We start from the raw sequence: 25,036 nt of genomic DNA, 5'->3' as shown, positions 1-25,036 counted from the left end.
TTCATTGATTTATTCACACAGTTGGCAGAAACAAATACAAACTAAACCACCAGTGGAGGTATAGACCCTTTTGTTACTGATTAATTCTGATTGGGGCGAAGTCAGCAGTTCAGTGTGTGTGTGTGTGTGTGTTTTGAAAGCAGACATATGAAGGACACTGAAAATAAAGACGGGTCAATACAAGATGCTCTGGCTGCCAGTTAGCGGACTCTCGCCGAGGTCATAGCTGCTGTTTTTTTTTGATGTGAAAATGCAACAGAACCAGGAATTCTCTGACGTGGGGATTTGGGGAAATAAAAAAGGGGTTGGATTACATTCTATGACATTACATTTCCACCACTAATAACCATCAAAATGTTTAAGTTTTAAGGGAGACACGTAGTGACATGGCCTCCTTCCCTGAGTGCAACAATCACAACTTTCTCTTTTCCCCAAATTTAAAATCTGTATACCTCCAGTGGATTTATTTAGTACTTAGTATTTTTTTTTTGAAGGAAACATGAAGCCAGAGCCTAGCCTGGTCCTACCAGACTCTGGTCCATTTCATTTGTCCAGAGAGTCTGGCCTCTCTCCATTGACAAGTGTTAACTTCCTTGAAGGCGGGTACTCTGTTGAAGTTTAAAACTATTGGATCTGCCCAGAGCCACTCTGGATCTGCCAGAACCAATCGCTAACGTTTGGTCGTGACGTATGTCATGCGCATGTGCAACAAGAGGGGAGACCGTCAAGGCCAAGGGGGTAAGCAAGCGATGCTAACAAGCGATCACCTCCCGTTAGCATCCCATTGACTCCCATTCATTTTGACGTCACTTTGACAGCGAATAACTTTACATCTGAAGCGTGTAAAGACTCCATTTGTCCATTGTTTATTTCTAAAGAAACACGACAGTGTATAAAAGGCTCCATTACCTTGTACCTCACATTATGGCTCCGTAGCAGACATTTTTGTAAAAATAGGCTAACGATTGTCATAACCAAGCAACTTACTGTTGCATAGTAGAGGAATTACCGTATAGTACAGGAGAGGTTTAATTACTGATGTTAACTAGCATTTTAGTGATCAATAATTAGCCTGTGCCTATGTTATCTCCTTACATATACAGTGCCTTGCGAAAGTATTCGGCCCCCTTGAACTTTTCGACCTTTTGCCACATTTCAGGCCTCAAACATAAAGATATAAAACTGTAATTTTTTGTGAAGAATCAACAACAAGTGGGACACAATCATGAAGTGGAACGAAATTTATTGGATATTTCAAACCTTTTAAACAAAAAACTGAAATATTGGGCGTGCAAAATTATTCAGCCCCCTTAAGTTAATACTTTGTAGCGCCACCTTTTGCTGCGATTACAGCTGTAAGTCGCTTGGGGTATGTCTCTATCAGTTTTGCACATCGAGAGACTGACATTTTTGCCCATTCCTCCTTGCAAAACAGCTCGAGCTCAGTGAGGTTGGATGGAGAGCGTTTGTGAACAGCAGTTTTCAGTTCTTTCCACAGATTCTCGATTGGATTCAGGTCTGGACTTTGACTTGGCCATTCTAACACCTGGATATGTTTATTTGTGAACCATTCCATTGTAGATTTTGCTTTATGTTTTGGATCATTGTCTTGTTGGAAGACAAATCTCCGTCCCAGTCTCAGGTCTTTTGCAGACTCCATCAGGTTTTCTTCCAGAATGGTCCTGTATTTGGCTCCATCCATCTTCCCATCAATTTGAACCATCTTCCCTGTCCCTGCTGGAGAAAAGACGGCCCAAACCATGATGCTGCCACCACCATGTTTGACAGTGGGGATGGTGTGTTCAGGGTGATGAGCTGTGTTGCTTTTACGCCAAACATAACGTTTTGCATTGTTGCCAAAAAGTTCGATTTTGGTTTCATCTGACCACAGCACCTTCTTCCACATGTTTGGTGTGTCTCCCAGGTGGCTTTTGGCAAACTTTAAACGATACTTTTTATGGATATCTTTAAGAAATGGCTTTCTTCTTGCCATTCTTCCATAAAGGCCAGATTTGTGCAGTATACGACTGATTGTTGTCCTATGGACAGAGTCTCCCACCTCAGCTTTAGATCTCTGCAGTTCATCCAGAGTGATCATGGGCCTCTTGGCTGCATCTCTGATCAGTCTTCTCATTGTATGAGCTGAAAGTTTAGAGGGACGGCCGGGTCTTCGTAGATTTGTAGTGGTCTGATACTCCTTCCATTTCAATATTATCGCTTGCACAGTGCTCCTTGGGATGTTTAAAGCTTGGGAAATCTTTTTGTATCCAAATCCGACTTTAAACTTCTCCACAACAGTATCTCGGACCTGCCTGGTGTGTTCCTTGTTCTTCATGATGCTCTCTGCGCTTTACACGGACCTCTGAGACTATCACAGAGCAGGTGCATTTATACGGAGACTTGATTACACACAGCTGGATTCTATTTATCATCATTAGTCATTTAGGTCAACATTGGATCATTCAGAGATCCTCACTGAACTTCTGGAGAGAGTTTGCTGCACTGAAAGTAAAGGGGCTGAATAATTTTGCACGCCCACTTTTTCCAGTTTTTATTTGTTAAAAAAGTTTGAAATAGCCAATGAATTTCGTTCCACTTCATAATTGGGACCCACTTGTTGTTGATTCTTCACAAAAAAATTACAGTTTTATATCTTTATGTTTGAGGCCTGAAATGTGGCAAAAGGTCGAAACGTTCAAGGGGGCCGAATACTTTCGCAAGGCACTGTACCTACGCTCTCCGTCTCTGTGAGATTGGGAATGATTGAGATTTCTCTCGGCACAGCTACCAGAAGACTTCACACTTTCAGACACGTTGCTCACGTCACATCTACGTCGTCTCTGTCAGTTGGAGGCTGCTCAGTAACGCTCAGCGCTCACCGGAAAAGTGCTTCTAATCTCCTTCACTGGTCTCCGTCCAGAGCAACGGGATCTGTTGGTCCATTTTATATATGTCAATGGTCAAGGCTTATATTTAGCATTAGCATCGCTAGCGTTAGCCTTAGTCAACTCCTTCACCACTAACGGAGCGAGCTGGAAAATCAAACTGTTCCCGAACCCCGTGGGGGAGGAGGGCCACGACATCATGGCCACCAACACAACTCAGCAAAGATTGTTCTCGCTCATGCTTTAACTTCTGGATATTCGGCAGCGTTGCCACAACGGACCGAATGGCTTCGCTCGCATCTTTCTCCGCCGCAACTCCAGTGCACGACCCCAACGTCATCGTTCTCAGCCACTCCCTCTGTTCGCTGATTGGACCGCCAAAAATGTTGCTGGAGAAAACCCAAGACTATGCTGTCGGTACACGATCCGTGCTGCCTGCACGATCCGTGCTGCGCATGATCCGTGCATGATGATAATCTTGTTTTACGAGTTGGGATGGGATTTACGACACTGCACGATCTGTCATAGTTGTAGCGGTCTGCCATTAGCCTCATTGATGTATTACGAGAATTGTTAGTCTCCACTGGGAAGCTAACAGCTAATTCGGCTAACCGCTAGCTGACAGCTTGATTCAGTCTAAAATAACGTTAACTCAAACTAAACACTGGGAAAAGCAGGCCACAGCTAAATGAAGACTTTACAGTAATAACAATAAAGACAATTATTGAGTGATTGTATTTTAAATGAGCACAAGTTAAGTAGAACTGACATAACAGCTGTTATATATTTTAACGGTTATTTTCAGGTTTGAGGGTCTTTTACATGCTGTCTCAGCTAGCGGTTAGCCAAATTAGCTGTTAGCTAAACTAACATTAGCTTTCCGGTGGAGGCCAACGGCAGACCGCTACAACTACGACGGAAGCGTGGAACAGATCGTGCAGTGTCGTAAATCCCTACAACAGGATTGTCATCTGCGAATGCGCGGCCATCTTGCGCATGCGCAGAACGGATCGTGCAGGCAGCACGGATCGTGTACCGACGTATACCGCGAACCCAGACGTAGTACTGAAGGGAAATGAAAATTGAGCGCAAGTACGTAGGAGGGCGGAGCCAGGCTAGCCAGAGCCTGCTGTGTCACTTAAAACTGATAGCGTCGGTGCATGCTTAGAACAAAAACGTTGTCTAAATATATGTCTGTGGGGATCTGTAACAGAGACACTCAGGGCTAGATTTATCAAGCCGTTTGCGCCTGTTTCCAGGCGCTAATTGGTCGCAAAGACGGACGTAACCGATGCGGGCTATTTACAAACAGGGCGCACTTGGGTAAAATCGCAGATTGTCTGCCACATGAGCGAGAACAGACAAGTTGCGCTTTCAATATGCGTTCGTGGGAGGGTCGTGGGGAAAGTGGGAGTTCCACCCAAAAAGGTGGGAGGATAAGCGCAAAGTGCCCCTAATTATATATTCCGTGGTATTTACAAAGACTGTCAGTAAGAGTGCGCCTCTATTCTGCGGGGGAAATTCTCCGCCTCTTTAAACCAGCCGCAATCGAGTTTCCTCGTAAACCTTTATGCCGCTGGTGAAATGGCAACAGCAATTTGAGCAAGACGAAGACATAGGCGAGGCTGAAAATATTTTTAACAGAAGAATCACACTTTGTCAGTGAACACAACATCATTTAGCGTTACAGATCAAGCAGCCATGCAATATATTAGAGTTACTGGAATAAATCAAAGATGAAATTGAATCTCCCACTCAGCGTTCACATCCCATTCCACCAGTTGTTAAACTCCTCGCTACATTACAAATATTGGCATCAGGATCATTTCAAACAGTCCTAGCATCAGCAGTGGGAATATCGCAGTCTGCACTCAGCCGTATCATAGCACCAGTACCGCTTTGCTACAGCGCAATTTACGGTATAGTGGGCTGAGAAAGACGCTGATTGCCTGATGGGTGTCAGGGTTGATAAATACTACGCAAACTGTGGAAGCATAGCGTGCGCTATTACCGAACTCGCATAAACGGACGCAGCGCAAACTGTGCTAGTGTTAGTAAATCTAGCCCTCAGTATCCTGATGATGTGAATGGTATTGTTTTATCTCCAAAGCCTAAAACTGAGCTGACAGTTAACATAGTGACTGTAACTAAGGGGTGGAGGTGCTTAGTTCAGTTGGGAAACTATTCCCAGTATTGGGAAACTGATGATTGTTTTTGTTGCCACTGCAAAAACAGAAAACTTTACAGAAGTACCCACTTGCTGACCAATCTCTGCTCTCCTCCTCTTTGCCCCCCCCCCAGGTGGTCATGAATCCAACCACGAACGGGCCGAAGCAGGCCGAGTTCCACCGGATGGTCGTCCCCAAGAACAGCCAGGACACAGAGCTGAAGATCAAGCTGGCCGTGCGCATGGACAAACCCCCCAACATGAAGCACAGCGGGTGAGTCTGCAGCTGGGTCAAAGGGTCTCGTTCTTTACAGCAGGGGGTTTTAAGGGGGTCCTTGAGGGGGTTCCAGGGGTCCCCAGCAAAAAGGGGAATAATTTATTTTCGCCATGATTCTATCCATAAGTAACAGAATGTATGACTGTTTTGCTATTTTGGTCCCAGATGGGAGACCCTGGGACAAAATCTCAAAGTCAAAGACCCTGGGACAAAATGGGGGGTTGTGGTGAAATTTGTTTTAGTTTAGGGGTCCCTGACATGAAAAAGTTTAGGAACCACTGCTCCACAGTGTCGCCAGATGCTGGGAATTTTTTTTTCAAAATTCTGTTTAAATCCAAGACAAATTAAGGTTAAATCAAATCATTTGAAGCAACCAGGCAGAGACGTCTGCATGAGCTAGTTTTAATGCTACTGGACGACGCACATTAATCAACATTTCTGTAAATGTGCAAGTGTTAGCCAGCCGGCTAATTTTCAACTGTAGTCCTTTGGCCAGATGTTTTGAGACCAGAGCAGCAGGAAGCAGCAAGGCATTAGTACAGTTACACATCAACAGTATCCACATTATGTACGATAAGCCATGCAAGCAACAAAACACAGCCAAGCAACACAGATTAGAGCCATCTTCTTGCACCATGCAACCATGCAAAGCAGTAATAAATGACCCAAAAAATGAAATGAAATACATCGATCATGAGGAAGATCTTGATACAATATTAAAAGCCGCAGTACAGATTAATAAGATGGTGAAAAAGTTAAAGGGTTAACCCCTAACCCTTCATAGTTTCAGTTTACCTTTGAACAAACTTTCCCCCGCTGTCATCGAGTCAGTATCCATTTATCTGTGAGCAAGTGAAGGACAACTTTACATATGAAGTCTATTTCCTACCAGAAGATTTTCTGAAGATTACAGCGTTTTGTGATCATTGTGTGATGATGCAGAACAGACCTTTCCAATCGCTCTATTCCTTCGATGCGTTGTTAACTTGGCAAAATCCAACTTCTTTGGAAAATGAAACAAAATTGCTAGTGAGGATCCTTAAAGTCAAAGACTCATTAGTCTTCATGACTTGCTGACTGATGCTATCTTTCTTGTTAAAGACAGGACTTTCACTCTAAAATTGCAAAGCTATTGCATATATATATATGCCAATAGCTGTGACGTTATTTTCTGGGGAAACTACAGCTGCGCTCTCCCGTGCAGCTGTTTCAGCGGTGAGCAGTACGCTCATTTCCTGCCAGGTTTTCATGACAAAGCTGCGTGTTTGTGTCATGTGTTATGGAAAAACTCAGTAGCAGCTTAACTTCTGGATAAATGGAGGTTCGGGAGACTTTGATGTCTTACACATAAGCATTTATTGATCTCGTTTGAGGAGATTAAGGTAGACAGTACAGTTTAACCACGGTGTGCTCAACTCTGAGGGTCTGTGCCTTTCCCTGATGTATGTATCTCTAGCGCAAGCTGTCAAGTTTGTGTAATGCCAAGATATCGATGGCGCCAAAACAAAAGATGGTCACCTTAAGCCTAGTCTACATCCACGACCGTCCACTTCCGGGATTGCTCTGTTGCAGATGGAAATTCCACCGGATTTCACTCATTTAGGCCGGGTATCCATTACCTTGGGCTTTCTTTGTGTTGACAAGGACTATGGTTAACTGCTCCTAAGATCTCTGCAGGGTAAATTGAGACAGCTAGCTCGACTATCTGTCCAATCTGAGTTTTCTGTTGCATGATTAAAAAAACAACCTTTGAACGTACACGTTCACCAAAACAAGTTCCTTCCCGAGGCTATTTTGCAGAGGCGCCGTTGCTCTGTACGGTGCTTATTGCCACCCAAGACGATTCCCAGAATGCTGTGTGGACTAGCCAGACCCTCCTCCACAGCGCTGTGCGGGAAGGTCTTGGTAGGAATCGGTATCAGGAAGCAAAAAATGGTATCTGACCATCTCTAGTTTCCACCGACCTCCAAAAGGAGACAGTCCTGAAACAAAACATTCCTTTATGATGCAGCTGTCATGATACACTCCCTGAATCTGTACGGACACAAACAGAATCATACATGAAAAGGTTAGATTTATTAGACACTGGCCTGGTATTTCCTCCCCCTGACCTGTGACCCACGAATGACCTAAAGTAGTCCAAGCTCTCCCTTTGTCTCGTCTTACCACAACACAGTGTTTCTGGAAATTCCACCACAGCAGCTTTGTGCAGGCTGACAGCTTCACCTGCTGGTCAAATAAAGGAAGCAGAACCAGCCTGTGCTCAGTCTGAGGATGTGATCACTAGGAGTGGGAATCACCAGAGGCCTCACGCTGCGACATCATCACGACACTTATGTCACCATACAATATTATTGCGCTTTTAAAAGATATTGCAATATTCTGCGATGTATTGCAATTCACTACCTTTTTTCCTACTTTATTTTTATCAAATTATGTCCCCAAAAGGAAACTTTGTCAACATCTGTTTTATCTGAAAAGCATACATTTCTCTGTTTGTTCATCTCACATCCATTTTATTGCTGCATAATGGGATTGTCAAGCAGACAAACTGACCAACACATATATAATAATAGATCGATTAGGGCTGCACAATTAATCGCAATTTTATCCAAATCGCAATATGGACTAGTGCAATATCCAAATCTCAGTGGTGGGGTGGGGTGGTGTTGGGGCGGGGGCTCAATATTTGTTAATGGCAAAATATGTGTCAAACCGTTCTGAATTAAGTATTGTAGTGCTGCAGACACGTCTTGGCCTACAAATCGTATCCAAAAGACTAAATCATGGCAAAAAATCGATTTAATCTTAAGTTTTTATATTTTTCAATGAAAATGAGAAAAAATGATCATTCCCTCCAATATCGTGAATCCTATCGCGATCGCAATATCGGTCAAAAATAATCGCAATTAGATCTTTTTCCTCATATTGTGCAGCCCTAGTATTGATACAGTATTGCCACGGAAAATATTGCGACACCACGCTGTATAATTGTTTTTTCCCCCACCCCTAGTGATCGCACGATAGTGAGATGATAACTCTGGGCTCTTTTTGTGCCTCCATGTCTCCTCTCTCTCTCTCCTCCTGCCTGTGAGCCGAAAACTGGTCTCAGTGTGCCATCTTGAAGGATGTCTCATTTCTTGAAATGCATCTCAAGGAGAGACGAGGCTCATCTGTGTGTAGCTATGAGCGAGGATGCACAGGTGTGTCCTTTTGCAGACCTCTTTTAGGCAACTGTGGCGTATAAAAGAGGCGTGAGACACAGCTGGAGTATACAATCCACGGCAGCTGTGCCACACGTCGTATTTTAATTGACGCCGATTTGAAATGGCGACTCCAGAACCCGGGTGTCTCGTTTTGTTAAATGTCTGTCGCCTCGCCTTCATTTGAGATGTGGTTGAGAGAACTGGGCGAAGCCCTCCATCTGGGGGAAGCTTAGATTCACAAATGCAGGGAGACAGTTTTAAAACCATTTAGGGGGCAAACGGAAGAAGGTGTGTGTTGTGGAACAATCCAATCAGGTTTGAATCCTATCATCAGGGTTGACCCCTGTGAGTAGATTCTGAAGGCAGTGGCGAGCGCTCGGAGAACAAAGTGAAACAAAGGCGGGGTTCAGACACACAAGGATACACAGATTTTCTAACAAACGCTCCACTCATTTAGATGACGCTTGGTAAGATAAGAGAGTGAGGATGGGCTGAAGGATTGTCTCAAGGTCCGTTCGCACAGATAGGAGAACAGTGCTGCAATTTAGGATACAAATTAGGGCTGCACAATAGATCGTTTTGTTATCGTCATCGCAATATTAACTGGCGCAATACACATTGATACAATACACGCTTAAGACGGCTTTTTAAAATGTAACTGTCAAAGTTCAATTTGTTCAATAAAAGAATGTTGTCTTTTCATTTGCTTTAAATTCAACAAACAATTGTTGTATTTTAGCAGAATACTGAAAGCAGCAGAAATGCAGAGCTGAGTACTTGTTGTATCTGTTTATTTATCGTTTATTGCAAACACGATATTAAACAACATTATTGCATATTCTCCTCATATCGTGCAGCCCTAATACAAGTAAAATAGATGAGAACGACTTCAACGACAAAGGAAGTGTTTAGTTCCTCTTCTGACTCCTGGTTTGCTCTTTAGTCTCTTAACATAAGTCTTGCTATTTGCTCCTGTGCCTCACCATTGATGGATTTAGAATCCGCCAAACAATAACAATTGCATGTTCTTGGTTGCTGCGGTATTGTTGTTATTGTATGAAAATGGAAAAATATTGTTGCTTGTACAGTCTGTACCCAATGTTAAAGGTCCTATGACATGCTGCTTTTGGGATGATTTTATATATACCTTAGTGGTCCCCTAATACTGTATCTGAAGTCTCTTTTATATAGGTCTTAGTGGTCCCCTAATACTGGATCTGAAGTCTCTTTTATATAGACCTTAGTGGTCCCCTAATACTGGATCTGAAGTCTCTTTTATATAGACCTTAGTGGTCCCCTAATACTGTATCTGAAGTCTCTTTTATATAGACCTTAGTGGTCCCCTAATACTGTATCTGAAGTCTCTTTTATATAGGTCTTAGTGGTCCCCTAATACTGGATCTGAAGTCTCTTTTATATATACCTTAGTGGTCCCCTAATACTGTACCTGAAGTCTCTTTCCCGAAATTCAGTCTTGGTGCAGAATTACAGCCACTAGAGCCAGTCCCACAATGAGCTTTCCTTAGGATGTACCATTTCTGTGTCTGTAGCTATTGAGGAGGAGAGAGGGGGGGCAAGGTGGAGGGTGGGGGTGTGGCCTTGACCAACTGCCACTTCGTTTGTTTGCAAGCCATGATGTCTCTCTCTCTCTTATGGGTGGGCCAAATTCTCTGGGCGGGCAAAGCAGAGAAAGGGGAGGTAACCTTGCTCCTTATGACCTCATAAGAGCAGGATACCCAGGGCTCGGTTTACACCTATCACCATTTCTAGCCACTGGGGGACCATAGGCAGGCTGGGGGAACTCATATTAATGTTAAAAAAACCTCATAAAGTGAAATGTTTATGCCATGGGACCTTTAATCTGAAATAACTATATAACAAAAATAAGGGCAAGACACAACAAGACATGACAGGACAGGAGACAACAGGACAGGGCAAGACACGACAGGACAGGGCGCAACAAGACCGGACAGGGCAGGACAAGACACGACAGGAAAAGACAGGACAGGGCAAGACACTACAAGACAGGACAAGACAGGACTGGACAAGACAAGAGAGGGCAAGACATAACAAGACAGGGCAGGACAGGACATTTATAGTCCCATGAGGGAGATTTGTTTTCTTTCTTATTTTCTTGTTTTTTTTATTAAAGGTCCCATGGCATGAAAATTTAACTTTATGAGGTTTTTTAACATTAATATGAGTTCCCCCAGCCTGCCTATGGTCCCCAATTGGCTTGAAATGGTGATAGGTGTAAACCGAGCCCTGGGTATCCTGCTCTGCCTTTGAGAAAATGAAAGCTCAGATGGGCTGATCTGGAATCTTCTCCTTATGAGGTCATAAGGAGCAAGGTTACCTCCCCTTTCTCTGCTTTGCCCGCCCAGAGAGAGAGGCATCATGCAAATTCAAATGAGCAAAGTGGCAGTTGGTCAAGGCCACACCCCCACCCTCCACCTTGCCCCCCCTCTCTCCTCCTCAATAGCTACAGACACAGAAATGGCACATCCTAAGGAAAGCTCATTGTGGGACTGGCTCTAGTGGCTGTAATTCTGCACCAAGGCTGAATTTCGGGAAAGAGACATCAGATACAGTATTAGGGGACCACTAAGGCCTATATAAAAGAGACTTAAGATACAGTATTAGGGGACCACTAAGGTCTATATAAAAGAGACTTCAGATACAGTATTAGGGGACCACTAAGGTCTATATAAAAGAGACTTCAGATACAGTATTAGGGGACCACTAAGGTCTATATAAAAGCATCCAAAGAGCACCATGTCATGGGACCTTTAACACTCATCTGAAACAGGACATGATGCTATATTAACACAATACCATCCATAGATTCACACTTGTGCATTAACATTAGGACCGCAACTAACGATTATTTTCATTGTCGATTAATCCGTCTTTTTTTCTCTCGATGTAATCGATTAGTTGTGTGTTTGTATAAAATGTCAGGAAAAAAATGGTGAAAAATGTGGATCAGTGTTTCCCAAAGCCCAAGACGACGTCCTCAATTGTCTTGTTTTGTCCTCAACTCAAAGATATTCAGTTTACTGTCCCGGAGGAGAGAAGACACTAGAACATATTCACATTTAAGAAGCTGCAATCAAAAGAATGTTTTTCATTTTTCCATAAAAAATGACTCAAACGGATTATAATCGATGATCAAAATAGCTGGCAATGAATTTTAAAGTTCTCAACACAGCAATCCCGAAGTGGACGGTGGTGGATGTAGACTAGGCTTAAGGTGACCGTCTTTTAGTTAAACTAATCGATTAATCTTTGCATTTTCATCAAGTACATAATGTATACGTTAATTAACAGCATTACAATTAATTAACGTATACATTATGTACTTGATGAAAGTACTTGTGATAGTTTGACAGTTATTATAAAGGTCAAAACTAACAAGTTTATTAAAGATGAATAGATGTTATAGTTTAAACTTTTCATCAGACAGATATACTGTGAAATGAGCTCACTGCTGACCTCCAAACATCATCCATCAGAGGGTTTTCAGCCTCCGATAAAAGTTATTTTACACTTGATTTAATTACAGATTTCAGAGTGTTGTTGATTCAGTGTTCGGCTGTAACTCCACTCATAATGTGAACTGAGAACACGGCATCGGGGCTTACTCTCACTCTAAAAGACTTGATGCTATAAATCCTATTGAAGCAGCGTGTATGTTGTGCAGTTCTGACATCCTGCCAGAAGATGGCAGCAAAGCCTAATTTTCAAACCCACAAATCTATGGTGTGTGTGTGTGTGTGTGTGTGTGTGTGTGTGTGTGTGTGTGTGTGTGTGTGTGTGTGTGTGTGTGTGTGTGTGTGTGTGTGTGTGTGTGTGTGTGTGTGTGTGTGTGTGTGTGTGTGTGTCAGCAGTTTCTCAGTAGTGATATGTATATTTATATATATATGAATATTTTCTTTCTCAGTTTGAGGTTTTAGTGTTTGGATGCCAGCGAGTCAGAGAGAACAGCAGGGTCAAAGATCATGTTAGGTTCAATACACTACTCACAGATTCCTAATATGCTAAATTAATTAATGGACACTGCTCGTAGGTCCACGTGTTAAACAAAGAGTTAAGGTGAGCTCAGGGAAACGCCTTAATGGTAACAATGGTTAAGTTGGGGACAGTTAAAAGCTAATGAGTAAAGGTGTGTTTGGAGATAGTCTCGCCTAGCCAGACCCTCCTCCACAGCGCTGCAGAGGAAGGTTAACTGCTCCTCAGATCTCTGCAGGGTAAATCCAGAAAGCTAGCTAGACTATCTGTCCAATCTCAGTTTTATGTTGCACGACTAAAACTACTTTTGAACGTCCACACGTTCCACCAAAACAAGTTCCTTCCCGAGGCTGGTTTGCAGAGGCACTGTGGCTCCGTCTGGCGCTTAGCGCCGCCAAAGATGATTGTGATTGGTTTAAAGAAATGCCAATAAACCAGAGGACGTTTTACTCCCATCCCGGGAATGCTGTGTGGACTAGCCAGACCCTCCTCCGCAGCGCTGTGGAGGAAGGTCTGGCCATGAGAGACTACAATCATGTGAATGTGACTGCAGAGGAGGATATCTGGGAGTCTGAGGGTCTCTGAGTTGGACCTTTCCTCCTCAGTTTTCCCTTCTTGACTTCTCTTTTCGTCCTGACAGCCTCCTGCAGGAGCCCACAGACTCTGTTTCTGTAAGAAACACCGTGGGAGTCAGACAGCTCTGATGACAGGAGAATTAAGGATACAAATGTGGTGCAGTTTTCAAAACCCTCCACAAGGGGTCCGTGTTAGTCTCCCTGTGAGTCCCCCATCTCTTCTTAATGTGTTTCCACTTTATCTTTCTGTCATTTCTGATTTATAAAAGACACAACGTGGGAGCCACCTGCTGAGAGGTGTCATCCTATGTTTTATTTTACATTTATTTCTCCATTTAGGTTATTTGAAGCTGTTTTCACTGTGAATCTTTGATCCAAAGACTAACAAAGGCAACTGCATGCTGTATTTCTTTTTAAAAACAAAAACATTTCACACATTTCAAGATTACCACAAAGACTCCTCCAGGTCGACTGACACAGGATATGTATGCTGCTCAATGTTAAGGAAAAGAGAACAAGCAGGACATTGTTTAATCGTATTATTTGCGTTTGTTTTGCTGAGATCAGACCCGAACATGTTTTTTAAAGTCGTGAAAGCTTTAAAAGGCTGACAGATGCAGGGAGACATTTTTACTTTCAGAGTGAAAAGAAAAGGGACAAAAGAGGCATGTTTTGGTTCACAGACGGTCATCGAACACATTTGAGGTTTTCTTGCATTTTGAAAGCGTTAACGACGACAGTGAAGACATGTTTTAGTCGGTCACCTGCAGCGCTGAAGGTTCTTCCCATGAAGGGTCTCTGAGGGGAACTGGGGTCTGTTTTCATCCTTATGTTTCAAACTGAGAGCACTTCACTTTTTTTTTCTTTTTTCGGTTGCGATCATTAGACCCAGGATAAAATATTTATCCTTCATCCTGTTTGGAATCGTGTTTTGGAGCTCAGGGGAAGTCAGATCTCTTGTTGAACGGGAACACTTGATCTTGCTGTGATCACAGTGCAGCCTGCGGTCGATGGCTTATGATTTTCATGACTTTATGATCTTTTATGAAATCCAGAAGCATGACAAAACAGCCTCTTTTTAACAGAATGGTCAATGAATACGGAGGTTGGCTTTCAGGAGTGGGAGGCATAAGGGAATGCATTATAATGGAGTTGTTTGTCCCGATCTCCCTTCGCCAGTGGAATGACTCCATTGATACCAGTAAAAAAATATCTGCCAATTAAAGAAATAACCGTAATTTGGTGCAAAAACTAAATATAAGTAATAACTTTGTCTGCTGGTCTAACAACGAAAAATAACAATGTATAACTTAAGAGTCATTTGCATCATTATTAACGTGCAAAAATATATCTGTTCTTTTATTTAAACAGACGACAAAATGAGCCAATCGGATGAGATTTGTAAATCTACAGAAAACTGAAAAAGATTGCAGTGTCACTGCAAAAAAATCTCCTTTGTTTATTTTTAAGCCTTTTTTCCCCCTTATAATAATAAAAAAAGCCTAAAGTGGGTGAAATTATAATATCATTTTTGCAGGAGACTGAACTACTTTCCACTCACATGGTGGAACTCAATTTAAAACAATTAAAAAAAAATTCCATGAAACAATGAGAATTTCTGCCACTGTGAATAATCTCCGTTCTTGCAGGTCATTTACTGATATCTAGTCTTGATTTTTATTTTATTTTTTATTATTCTACCATGTTGTGAGCCTGTAAAAACAGTTTTTTTTCACACAAATGATTGACTCTGGGGCAGTGATCTGTCTTCAGGTTTATTTTTAACCCACCATTTTCTATCGGTTCTATTAATAAAATAAGTCCCATGTCAATCACTCTGTTAAAAAAGAAGAACCTTAAAGTCTGAATATCTAGCTAAGTGACCAGTTAAAGATGGATGTTTTTTTCGCAGTATGGACTGTTAAATGCCTGCAGTGAACTCTTTGGAGTCTGCGGTCCATCACCGTTTGCGTTGGTGCGGGCTGAATGGATGTTTGAAACCTTGCAGGAGGACGGCCGGCCAAAATAATTTTTTCACAAGTGGGCCGGCGAGCGGTGCCACATGTTAACCCGGAGTCGTGCAGACTGGCCCAGATTCTCCTGGCCAGACGCGGCGCAGCCTTGACTGGAGGCCTTTTCTTTAAGGGCGGGCGGCAGGGCTGAAGAAAGAGGTCTCGCCATCGATTGATTTTCCTCACTTGCACTTGCCTGTATCCCACGCTTCAGGAGGCCCGGGGAGCAGCCATTGATTGAGAGGCCACGCTGGTCATTCTTCCATTTTCCTCGAGACGTCTTCAGCGAGCGGCTGTCCGTGTCACTGCCTCGCTCGGCTCGGGACTCATTACTTTTCTCCTTTTTTACTTTCACATTGGGGGGAGGAAATGAATGTGTTAATAACGTTCACAGCTGCGGGAGTGATGGCATAATGTGGTGCCATACACTGCGATAGAAAAATAATGAGGACGTGCATCAATGAGCTTTCAAATGGATCCTGATAGAATCTGACCCTGGTTGTTGGTTTGCGTTGAAATAATGTCTTCAACATCATATGTCAGAAGTGTCATCTGCTGCCTGAACAGACTGCATGGTATCTTCAAAGTCTCCATCTCAACATAACATCTACTGGAAGGTGGCAAGAGTAAAAGAAATGTAGATAAATGCTTCCTTCAATTTTAAAATGTGTGTGCTCAATTATATTCTTTGTTCTTTTATTCTTGTTATTTGTACCTTCAAGTTAAAAGCCTCATTCCCTTGGATTATTAAAAGTATCACCTGCATGGCCACACAAGGGACCACCGTTATTTTCATTATTGATTAATCTGTCGATCATTCCTCCCTTTGTTTCTTTGTTGCTCTTCATTGTCTGACAATTATTTGGGTCTATCTTGTGAAGGGCTCATTGTATTGGTGAATAAGGCCTCAAAAAATATAAAATGCAAGTTTCCTCAAAAAACTAAAAAACAATCCAAAGCACACTGTAGGGTTTGTGCAAAAATGAAATGCCCTTATTTCACATGGTAATATGTATTAATGGCAAAATGACCCAATGCGTTGCAACTATAGATATAAAACAATAGATAGTGACATGTAATTCTGACTTGCTATTCTAGGATGGAACCATTAGGCGGCCATCTTACCTGGGTCAAGTTTTAGAATGGCTTCAATTGGAACCCATGGCAAAAGCTGCTCATGTTGTCTTCATAATCTCTGTATTTCACTATCAATACATCAATACTGTTTTTCATTCAAACTAATGAGCGTAAGACAACTGTGCCTCCCCAGAATGAATAAAAAAAATGATGATTATTATATGATTATTAAATCTCCAAGAGAACAAATAATGCATTCAATCACGAAGATAATCTCATAATTGTGCATTGATATTGCAGATCATTTTATTTTTTCAATTGTGCCTGAATTTAATATGTAATCACTGTCTTTTATATTCTGGATGGCTAATATACTACATTAAGCAATGTTTTCAATGTCTTCATCAGGGCTGACAATGACCCTGATGAAGACCTTTGTCGGTCGCAACGCGTTGGGTTGTTTTTATTTATTTATTTTTTAGATTATTTTTTGTGCATTTTTAGGCCTTTATTGACATGTCAGCTGAAGAAATGAAAGGGGAGAGAGAGGGGGGAATGACATGCAGCAAAGGGCCGCAGGTCGGAGTCGAACCCGGGCCTGCTGCGTCGAGGAGTAAACCTCTATATATGGCGCCCACTAGGGCTAGGCGATATGGAGAAAATCAAATATCACGATATTCTTGACCAAATACCTCGACATCGATACCGCAACGATATTGTAGAGTTGACTATTGTTGCTTTCACAAAATATTTACACAATCCGATTTGTGATAAATAATCATCAGTAATGTGGATATAATGACTAAGTGGGTAAAGGCAAATATGTAACTTTACTGTCATGCAGCCTTTAAAACCAGGAAAACACAACACTTATGCCATATTACGATATCCCAAATCTAAGACGATATCTAGTCTCATATCACGATATCGATATAATATCGATATATTGCCCAGCTCTAGCACCCGCTCTACCAACTGAGCTATCCGGGCACCCAACGTTGGATTGTTTTTGAAGGAAAATATTTTCTTGGGCCTATATCCCACCCATGCAATGAGCCCTTCACAAGACGGAATAAGCACAGTACACCTGAAGCAAAGGCGTAGCGGACACGGGGTACGCGGGGGACAGGTCTGAGTTGATTTGATCGGACCATAAGTAGGCGAGTGTGTATGTTACTCACAATGTGCCCTCCCCACATACACACACACACACACACACACAACCCCACACATATATTTACAGCACCCCCTCCAACAAAATACTCCCAACGTCCCTGTGAGTAATAGATTCAAATGTGAAAAAATTTCTTAATGTTTTGCATATTGAGGAACTTAGTACCAATATTTGGCATGCTCCGCCTCCGTGTGGCCAGTTCAAATGTTAGCAGGTGTCCCATTGGCCAAGATGCGGCAGTAAAACTGTATGAAACGGTTTATGGAAATGTCAGTTTCCATCAGTCAGAAATGAAATGTAGGCTACTTGGAATCCGTGATTCGGAGAGACAAATGGAAGAGGATCTTTCAATAAAAATCCTCCTCCTGAACGGTCTGCCTCACTCACTTCTGAAATTACAGCTACGCCCCCTGACCTGAAATATCTAAAGAACGCCTATATGTGTTCACCACAAAGAGCCAGCAGCACTTCCACTCCATTTTTTGGTCTAATTTAGCAGATAATAGTGAGACATGTCCAAGTTCAATGGTCTTGTTTTGTCCTACCAAAAGTTTAACATCTAAAGATAGGTAAAACTGAGAAAAGCAGCAAATCCTCACAATTGGAGAGACTGCAACATGTGAATATCTGGTTTATTAATAAACTGTAAAAAAAAAAAAAAAAAAAAAAAGAAGAAAAAAACCCAACTCCTGATTGTTCTTTGTGTTTCAGGTACCTGTACGCTCTGGGACAGAGAGTCTGGAAACGCTGGAAAAAAAGATATTTTGTTCTTGTTCAGGTAAGAAACCGACGAGCCCGGGATGAGAGATAAAGGTGCAACGGACATAAAGTCTACAGCGTCTGTCTGACGTTATTAAACTGTTGAAAAGATCAAGCATGGGTTTCAACAGATCCAGCATCAGTGCAAATATGGACAGACTTGTTAAACAGAAGTTTGTGTGTCTTCAGGATGCATTGGGTCAGACCTTCAGCCTTCAAACTAAAACCTCCTCAAACTGCTTCTGTCTTTCAAAAAACTTTTTTTTTTTTTCTTTACTTTTGATTTTGCAGTTTTAAAAAGCGAGGCGATAGAGGTAAAATAAAAACATTTTTTTCCCCCACGTTATTAAAGAAAATCATCTCCTTGAAAAGGTTTTTACACCCCGCCCGAGCACAAGGGTCCTGCTGAAGCAAAGTTAATAGAATTTAGGTCTCTTAAATTCCCATTTACACTTATTCACTCGAGCTGTTATTCACTTTCTGAGCCCCGAGGGATCACTCGGGATCTTTGAGTCTAAGGGCAGACGTTTCCATTCAGCTTAAGTCTTTTCTTTGTGAAGTAGTTGTAGTACTAGTCATTGTTTACCCCTCGGCTTCAGATTCAAAGTCCTTAAAAGACGTCAAAAGCTAGCATCCCTAGATTGAGCATCTTCTCTGGTCACTAATTCTGCCTGATTATGTGTTTGACAACATTCCTAAAATCCTCAAAGACTCCTCTATCCTGACGGTGTGAAAAATGTTCCGCTACAGCTTTAGTCATTCTGTCAAACCGAGATGGCTGCAGGAAGTAAAACATCTGCTCACGTGTACAATGTAAGGAACATGTGAGAACATTATTATACGGTATGTGGGAAAAACGGAAAATAAGGTCAATATTTGCAGGTATTGGACATCCCTGTCCATTGTACGCGTGCACAAAGACGGGTCAATAAAGACATTTCCCAGTTTTTTGTGGAAGAACTCAACTGGTTTGCACAGAGCTCTGACCTCAACCTCATCCAAAATACTGTGTGTGTGTGTGTGTGTGTGTGTGTGTGTGTGTGTGTGTGTGTGTGTGTGTGTGTGTGTGTGTGTGTGTGTGTGTGTGTGTGTATATATATCGTATATTTATATCATTATATATATATTTACTCATATATATATATGTGTATATATATATATATATATATATGTGTATATATATATATATATATATGTGTGTATATATATATGTGTGTATATATATATATATGTGTATATATATATGTGTATATATATATATGTGTGTATATATATATATGTGTGTATATATATATATGTGTGTATATATATATGTGTATATGTGTATATATATATATATATATGTGTATATATATATGTGTATATATATATATGTGTATATATATATGTGTATATATATATATGTGTATATATATATGTGTATATATATGTGTATATATATATGTGTATATATATGTGTGTGAGAGTATAGCATTGTATGTGAGAGAGTATAGTAGTGTATGTGAGAGAGTATAGTAGTGTATGTGAGAGAGTATAGTAGTATATGTGAGAGAGTATAGTAGTATATGTGAGAGAGTATAGTAGTATGTGTGAGAGTATAGTAGTATGTGTGAGAGTATAGTAGTATATGTGAGAGAGTATAGTAGTGTATGTGAGAGAGTATAGTAGTGTATGTGAGAGAGTATAGTAGTATGTGTGAGAGAGTATAGTAGTGTATGTGAGAGAGTATAGTAGTATGTGTGAGAGAGTATAGTAGTATGTGTGAGAGAGTATAGTAGTATATGTGAGAGAGTATAGTAGTGTATGTGAGAGAGTATAGTAGTATGTGTGAGAGAGTATAGTAGTATATGTGAGAGAGTATAGTAGTATATGTGAGAGAGTATAGTAGTATGTGTGAGAGAGTATAGTAGTATATGTGAGAGAGTATAGTAGTGTGTGTGAGAGAGTATAGTTGAAAAGGAAGTTGGTTTGATCAATCAGGAAGACAGCTTAAATTCTCACTTCCTCATTGGCTAAAGGGGCCATTTTAAATTATCATTATCTGGTGGGCTTGCTGCTTTGAAAGTACAGCTAGCACCAACTCAGAGGAACAAGGAACATTTAAATCAAGCAGCATAAACTTTAAGGAAAAAAACAACCTTTTTGGACGAAAACATTTATTCTTATTTTATTTAGTTTCTTTTTCAAGGTCAGTTTTTGTTTGTGGAAGTATATGGTAATGAGGAAAACATTACTATCTTTTTCACTGATACACTGCGTGTGTGTTCAGAGGAATTGTGAGGGAAACTGACAATTTGGGACATGACATTTTGGAAAGATTAATTTCTGAGCTCAATGGTTATAATTATAATAATAATAATAATACATAAGTTTTATATAGCTTTACATGGAACTCAAAGACGGCTTTACAAACAAAAGAAACAAACAAACAAACATACTCGGACGATCTCTTTCTTGCTATTGATTAACCAGCAGTTTGAAGAGGGATGACAATCAGGGAAGCTTTGGTGTAGAGCTGAAGATCTTTGACCGAACCCGCGGGACCCGGCCAGGGACCCACCGGAAGGACCCGCCGGGACCTTAATTTCTATCTTTTTACACGGGCTCGCGATCCGAGTTGCGGCGCAGCAGTGCAGAACATTTTAGTTAGGAGTACAACGCGCAAATGAATGAAGTACATTTTGAGACTTCAATGTTGTTGTTCCAGAAAATGACTTTATTTTCAATTAAACAGTTATGAACAGAATTCTAGAAACTGTAGACCCACTAGCCAATGACGGTAACCATGGCATTCAATTATTTTTTAGCCTAGTGATCTCTATCAGTGAGCAACTTCATTAGTGTCAAGGCAATTAATAAAGGTTAATAAAAGGCCAGTGAAAAGTTTTCTTTTTAGTCAAATGATTATTCTATTCCATTTTATAAATAGATTTTATTCATTGTTATCGAAATAGAACATAAGCAACATACAAGTCAGAACAGGAAGGAAATAAACCACCATTCACACCAAAATGACTTCAGGTAGCGCACGACTGTCCTTACCCCAACAAGTTAAAGAAGAGGAGAGAAAAGATAAATAAATTTAAAATAAATAAATAAATAATAAAAATAATTAAATTAAAAAATAACAGAAAAAACAAAAAATTAAATAATACAAAAATATATATATATAAAATAAATAATAAATCAAAAGATTAAAAGGAAAAAAAATACACATACATACATACAAACATATGCATGTGCTAAGTGCTGAAAGTATTCGGCCTTTGAACGTTTCGACCTTTTGCCACATTTCAGGCCTCAAACATAAAGATATAAAACTGTAATTTTTTGTGAAGAATCAACAACAAGTGGGTCCCAATTATGAAGTGGAACGAAATTCATTGGCTATTTCAAACTTTTTAACAAATAAAAAACTGAAAAGGTTGGCGTGCAAAATTATTCAGCCCCTTTACTTTCAGTGCAGCAAACTCTCTCCGAGAAGTTCAGTGGAGGATCTCTGAATGATCCAATGTTGACCTAAATGACTAATGATGATAAATAGAATCCAGCTGTGTGTAATCAAGTCTCCGTATAAATGCACCTGCTCTGTGATAGTCTCAGAGGTCCGTGTAAAGCGCAGAGAGCATCATGAAGAACAAGGAACACACCAGGCAGGTCCGAGATACTGTTGTGGAGAAGTTTAAAGCCGGATATGGATACAAAAAGATTTCCCAAGCTTTAAACATCCCAAGGAGCACTGTGCAAGCGATAATATTGAAATGGAAGGAGTATCAGACCACTACAAATCTACGAAGACCCGGCCGTCCCTCTAAACTTTCAGCTCATACAATGAGAAGACTGATCAGAGATGCAGCCAAGAGGCCCATGATCACTCTGGATGAACTGCAGAGACCTACAGCTGAGGTGGGAGACTCTGTCCATAGGACAACAATCAGTGATACTACGCACAAATCTGGCCTTTATGGAAGAGTGGCAAGAAGAAAGCCATTTCTTAAAGATATCCATAAAAGTGTCGTTTAAAGTTTGCCAAAAGCCACCTGGGAGACACACCAAACATGTGGAAGAAGGTGCTGTGGTCAGATGAAACCAAAATCAAACTTTTGGCAACAATGCAAAACGTTATGTTTGGCGTAAAAGCAACACAGCTCATCACCCTGAACACACCATCCCCACTGTCAAACATGGTGGTGGCAGCATCATGGTTTGGGCCTGCTTTTCTTCAGCAGGGACAGGGAAGATGGTTAAAATTGATGGGAAGATGGATGGAGCCAAATACAGGACCATTCTGGAAGAAAACCTGATGGAGTCTGCAAAAGACCTGAGACTGGGACGGAGATTTGTCTTCCAACAAGACAATGATCCAAAACATAAAGCAAAATCTACAATGGAATGGTTCACAAATAAACATATCCAGGTGTTAGAATGACCAAGTCAAAGTCCAGACCTGAATCCAATCGAGAATCTGTGGAAAGAACTGAAAACTGCTGTTCACAAACGCCTCTCCATCCCCTCACTGAGCTCGAGCTGTTTTGCAAGGAGGAATGGGCAAAAATGTCAGTCTCTCGATGTGCAAAACTGATAGAGACATACCCCAAGCGACTTACAGCTGTAATCACAGCAAAAGGTGGCGCTACAAAGTATTAACTTAAGGGGGCTGAATAATTTTGCACGCCCAATATTTCAGTTTTTTATTTGTTTAAAAGGTTTTAAATATCCAATAAATTTCGTTCCACTTCATGATTGTGTCCCACTTGTTGTTGATTCTTTACAAAAAATTACAGTTTTATATCTTTATGTTTGAGGCCTGAAATGTGGCAAAAGGTCGAAAAGTTCAAGGGGGCCGAATACTTTCGCAAGGCACTGTATATATATATACACATACATACATACAGATATACAAATATACATATATATATATATACATACATACATACATATACACATAAACATGTATACCTACATACATACACATGTGAATTAAAAACCAAGTCAAAATAAAATCAGTCACCCTATACACATACCTTGCCTTCTCTCAACCATGTATAGTGGAGTTAAAATATAAATTTTACCAGTACACAAGACAATAGCAGGGGGGATGATTATTCCATTTTTAATTGTTTAAACAAGACATTAATAAAGTATTAGGAAATGGTGAGTTATTGACAACGATGCCTCTTCAATTTAGTCAAGTTCAACAGGCAACAGATTTTAATAATGTATATTAAGGACTTCTTGGAAGTCATTCCTGACCAAATCCCTGAGTGTTTTTTAATGCAAAATCCATAGTTTCTTTAAAATCCTCGGATTTTTTCAGGACTGGGGCAACCGCAGGCAGTTAATGCATGTGTTTGCGGTGTTTTATGAGGGCCCTTGTCTGAGGGGCAGCTCATGGAGAAAAACAACCCGAGTAAGTAGTGGAAAAGAGCCCAGGGGTGGAATATCATTTGCTCCCGTCCGTAAAGGCCAGGATACCCCCAAGTTGCAAGGGTCCCTCTTGCGCTGAAAAAGAAATACACAAAAACAAAAATTAAACCTAGCATGTAGAAAACTTTTAAAAAGGAGGGAAAGACAAAGACAGACAGAAGGGCATATGAAAAGATTTTTATTCCATAACTAGCAATAATACTTACCCTCAACATCCAGCAGGTAGTCCCTCCAAAATGCAACCACACATTCCTCTGGCCTTCTTTTGTTCCTGCCCACTGCTGACAGTTCTAGTACATCAGCTGTGAGTGGGGATGGCTCGTGACAAAACAGCGGTCTGAAAGCATCTGGGTGCATTCTTATTGCATCAAGAACACCAAGGGTCTTCATCCCCTCCCTGAACCTGTAAAAATGTATCATGAGAAGATACAAATATAATTTTTCAAATTGGATAAATTATCACACAGCACATGAAAGGGATGACTTATAAGACAGTTCAGTGTTTGTTGATTATGCAAAAAGGCCTTGTCTTTGACCACTATCTAAAACGTGATGTTCTTTAAGTTATTTTATATGATACATGCAAGCCTTTATTCAGAGTGTTTGGTTGTACATTGACTTTTAAAAATATGTTAAAATCTTTCATTATTCTTAATCCTTGTAAGCTGTTCAGGTCTGTGGGACCCGTTTTCAATGTTTGCTAAAATAAAAATGATGCTATTTATTATTTCTTCTAACTCAAACTCATTGGCCTTGGCTCATTTTCTTTGAAGAACATAAAAATAACTTATTTTCAATTAGTGTACACGTACACCCCCACACATAACTAATACAAATGAGGTGTTTCGGGTCTACTGGACCCAAGTGTAATTATTACAGTGTAATAATTGTAGGTGCTATGAAACTTTGTACCTGCTATTCTCACACAAAGTTAAAAAATTGTTACATTTCAAGTACTTTCACCTGTTCTGATTAAGTTCTAAGAAATAAGCACCAATAATGATAATGATTGATGATAATGAATGAAAAATCTTGTTTCTATTTTATTTTTATTTTTTTACCTTTTTTATAATTGGAGTAAATGGCAAATATGAACCATAAATGATGTATCTATCATTGGTAATTGAGCTTAAGTAAACCTCTGTTTAGTATTTTTATATACATGTTTATGGCTGTATTGATTTAAAAACCTAATAATGTGGTGGGTCCAACATTGGCTGTGGAACAAAAATATGAACACCTTAGAAGGGTTAATTATGTTTGCTAAAAAATGGAGTTACACAAACCTTTGAAGTGCTCCACTAACTCGATGAACCAGCTGAAACATGATGATATCCTCCACCAAGAGATCTTTGTCTTCTATGTGTTTCAAAGGCCTTAGACGCCCAGCATTGGCCAGATAATCTGTAATAAATCATTGTATAATATGAACAACACAAGATTAGATATATTAAACAAACTGTTCT

General features: G+C 40.6%; 1 protein-coding gene and 1 long non-coding RNA gene across 6 annotated transcripts in view; one reads left to right on the top strand and one right to left on the bottom strand.

Annotated features, from left to right (window-relative positions):
* cadps2 (Ca++-dependent secretion activator 2) overlaps positions 1-25,036 on the top strand; it is a 268,325-nt gene that overhangs the window by 126,624 nt on the left and 116,665 nt on the right. For all 5 annotated transcript variants that reach the window (XM_039809759.1, XM_039809758.1, XM_039809762.1 and 2 more), the window contains exons 8-9: positions 5,187-5,326; positions 18,096-18,162. In XM_039809759.1, coding sequence (XP_039665693.1) covers positions 5,187-5,326; positions 18,096-18,162 — 207 coding nt within the window. The remainder of the gene's footprint in view (positions 1-5,186; positions 5,327-18,095; positions 18,163-25,036) is intronic.
* LOC120564617 overlaps positions 23,669-25,036 on the bottom strand; it is a 2,941-nt gene continuing 1,573 nt past the window's right edge. Inside the window, exons 2-3 of the long non-coding RNA XR_005640128.1 lie at positions 24,857-24,974; positions 23,669-23,973 (exon numbers count right to left, since the gene is read on the bottom strand). This is a non-coding gene — a long non-coding RNA (uncharacterized LOC120564617). The remainder of the gene's footprint in view (positions 23,974-24,856; positions 24,975-25,036) is intronic.

This window comes from Perca fluviatilis, chromosome 8, assembly GCF_010015445.1.
Source record: "Perca fluviatilis chromosome 8, GENO_Pfluv_1.0, whole genome shotgun sequence".
In the NCBI taxonomy this organism is placed as follows: Eukaryota; Metazoa; Chordata; class Actinopteri; order Perciformes; family Percidae; genus Perca; species Perca fluviatilis.
This window is presented reverse-complemented; position numbering and strand designations above follow the sequence as displayed.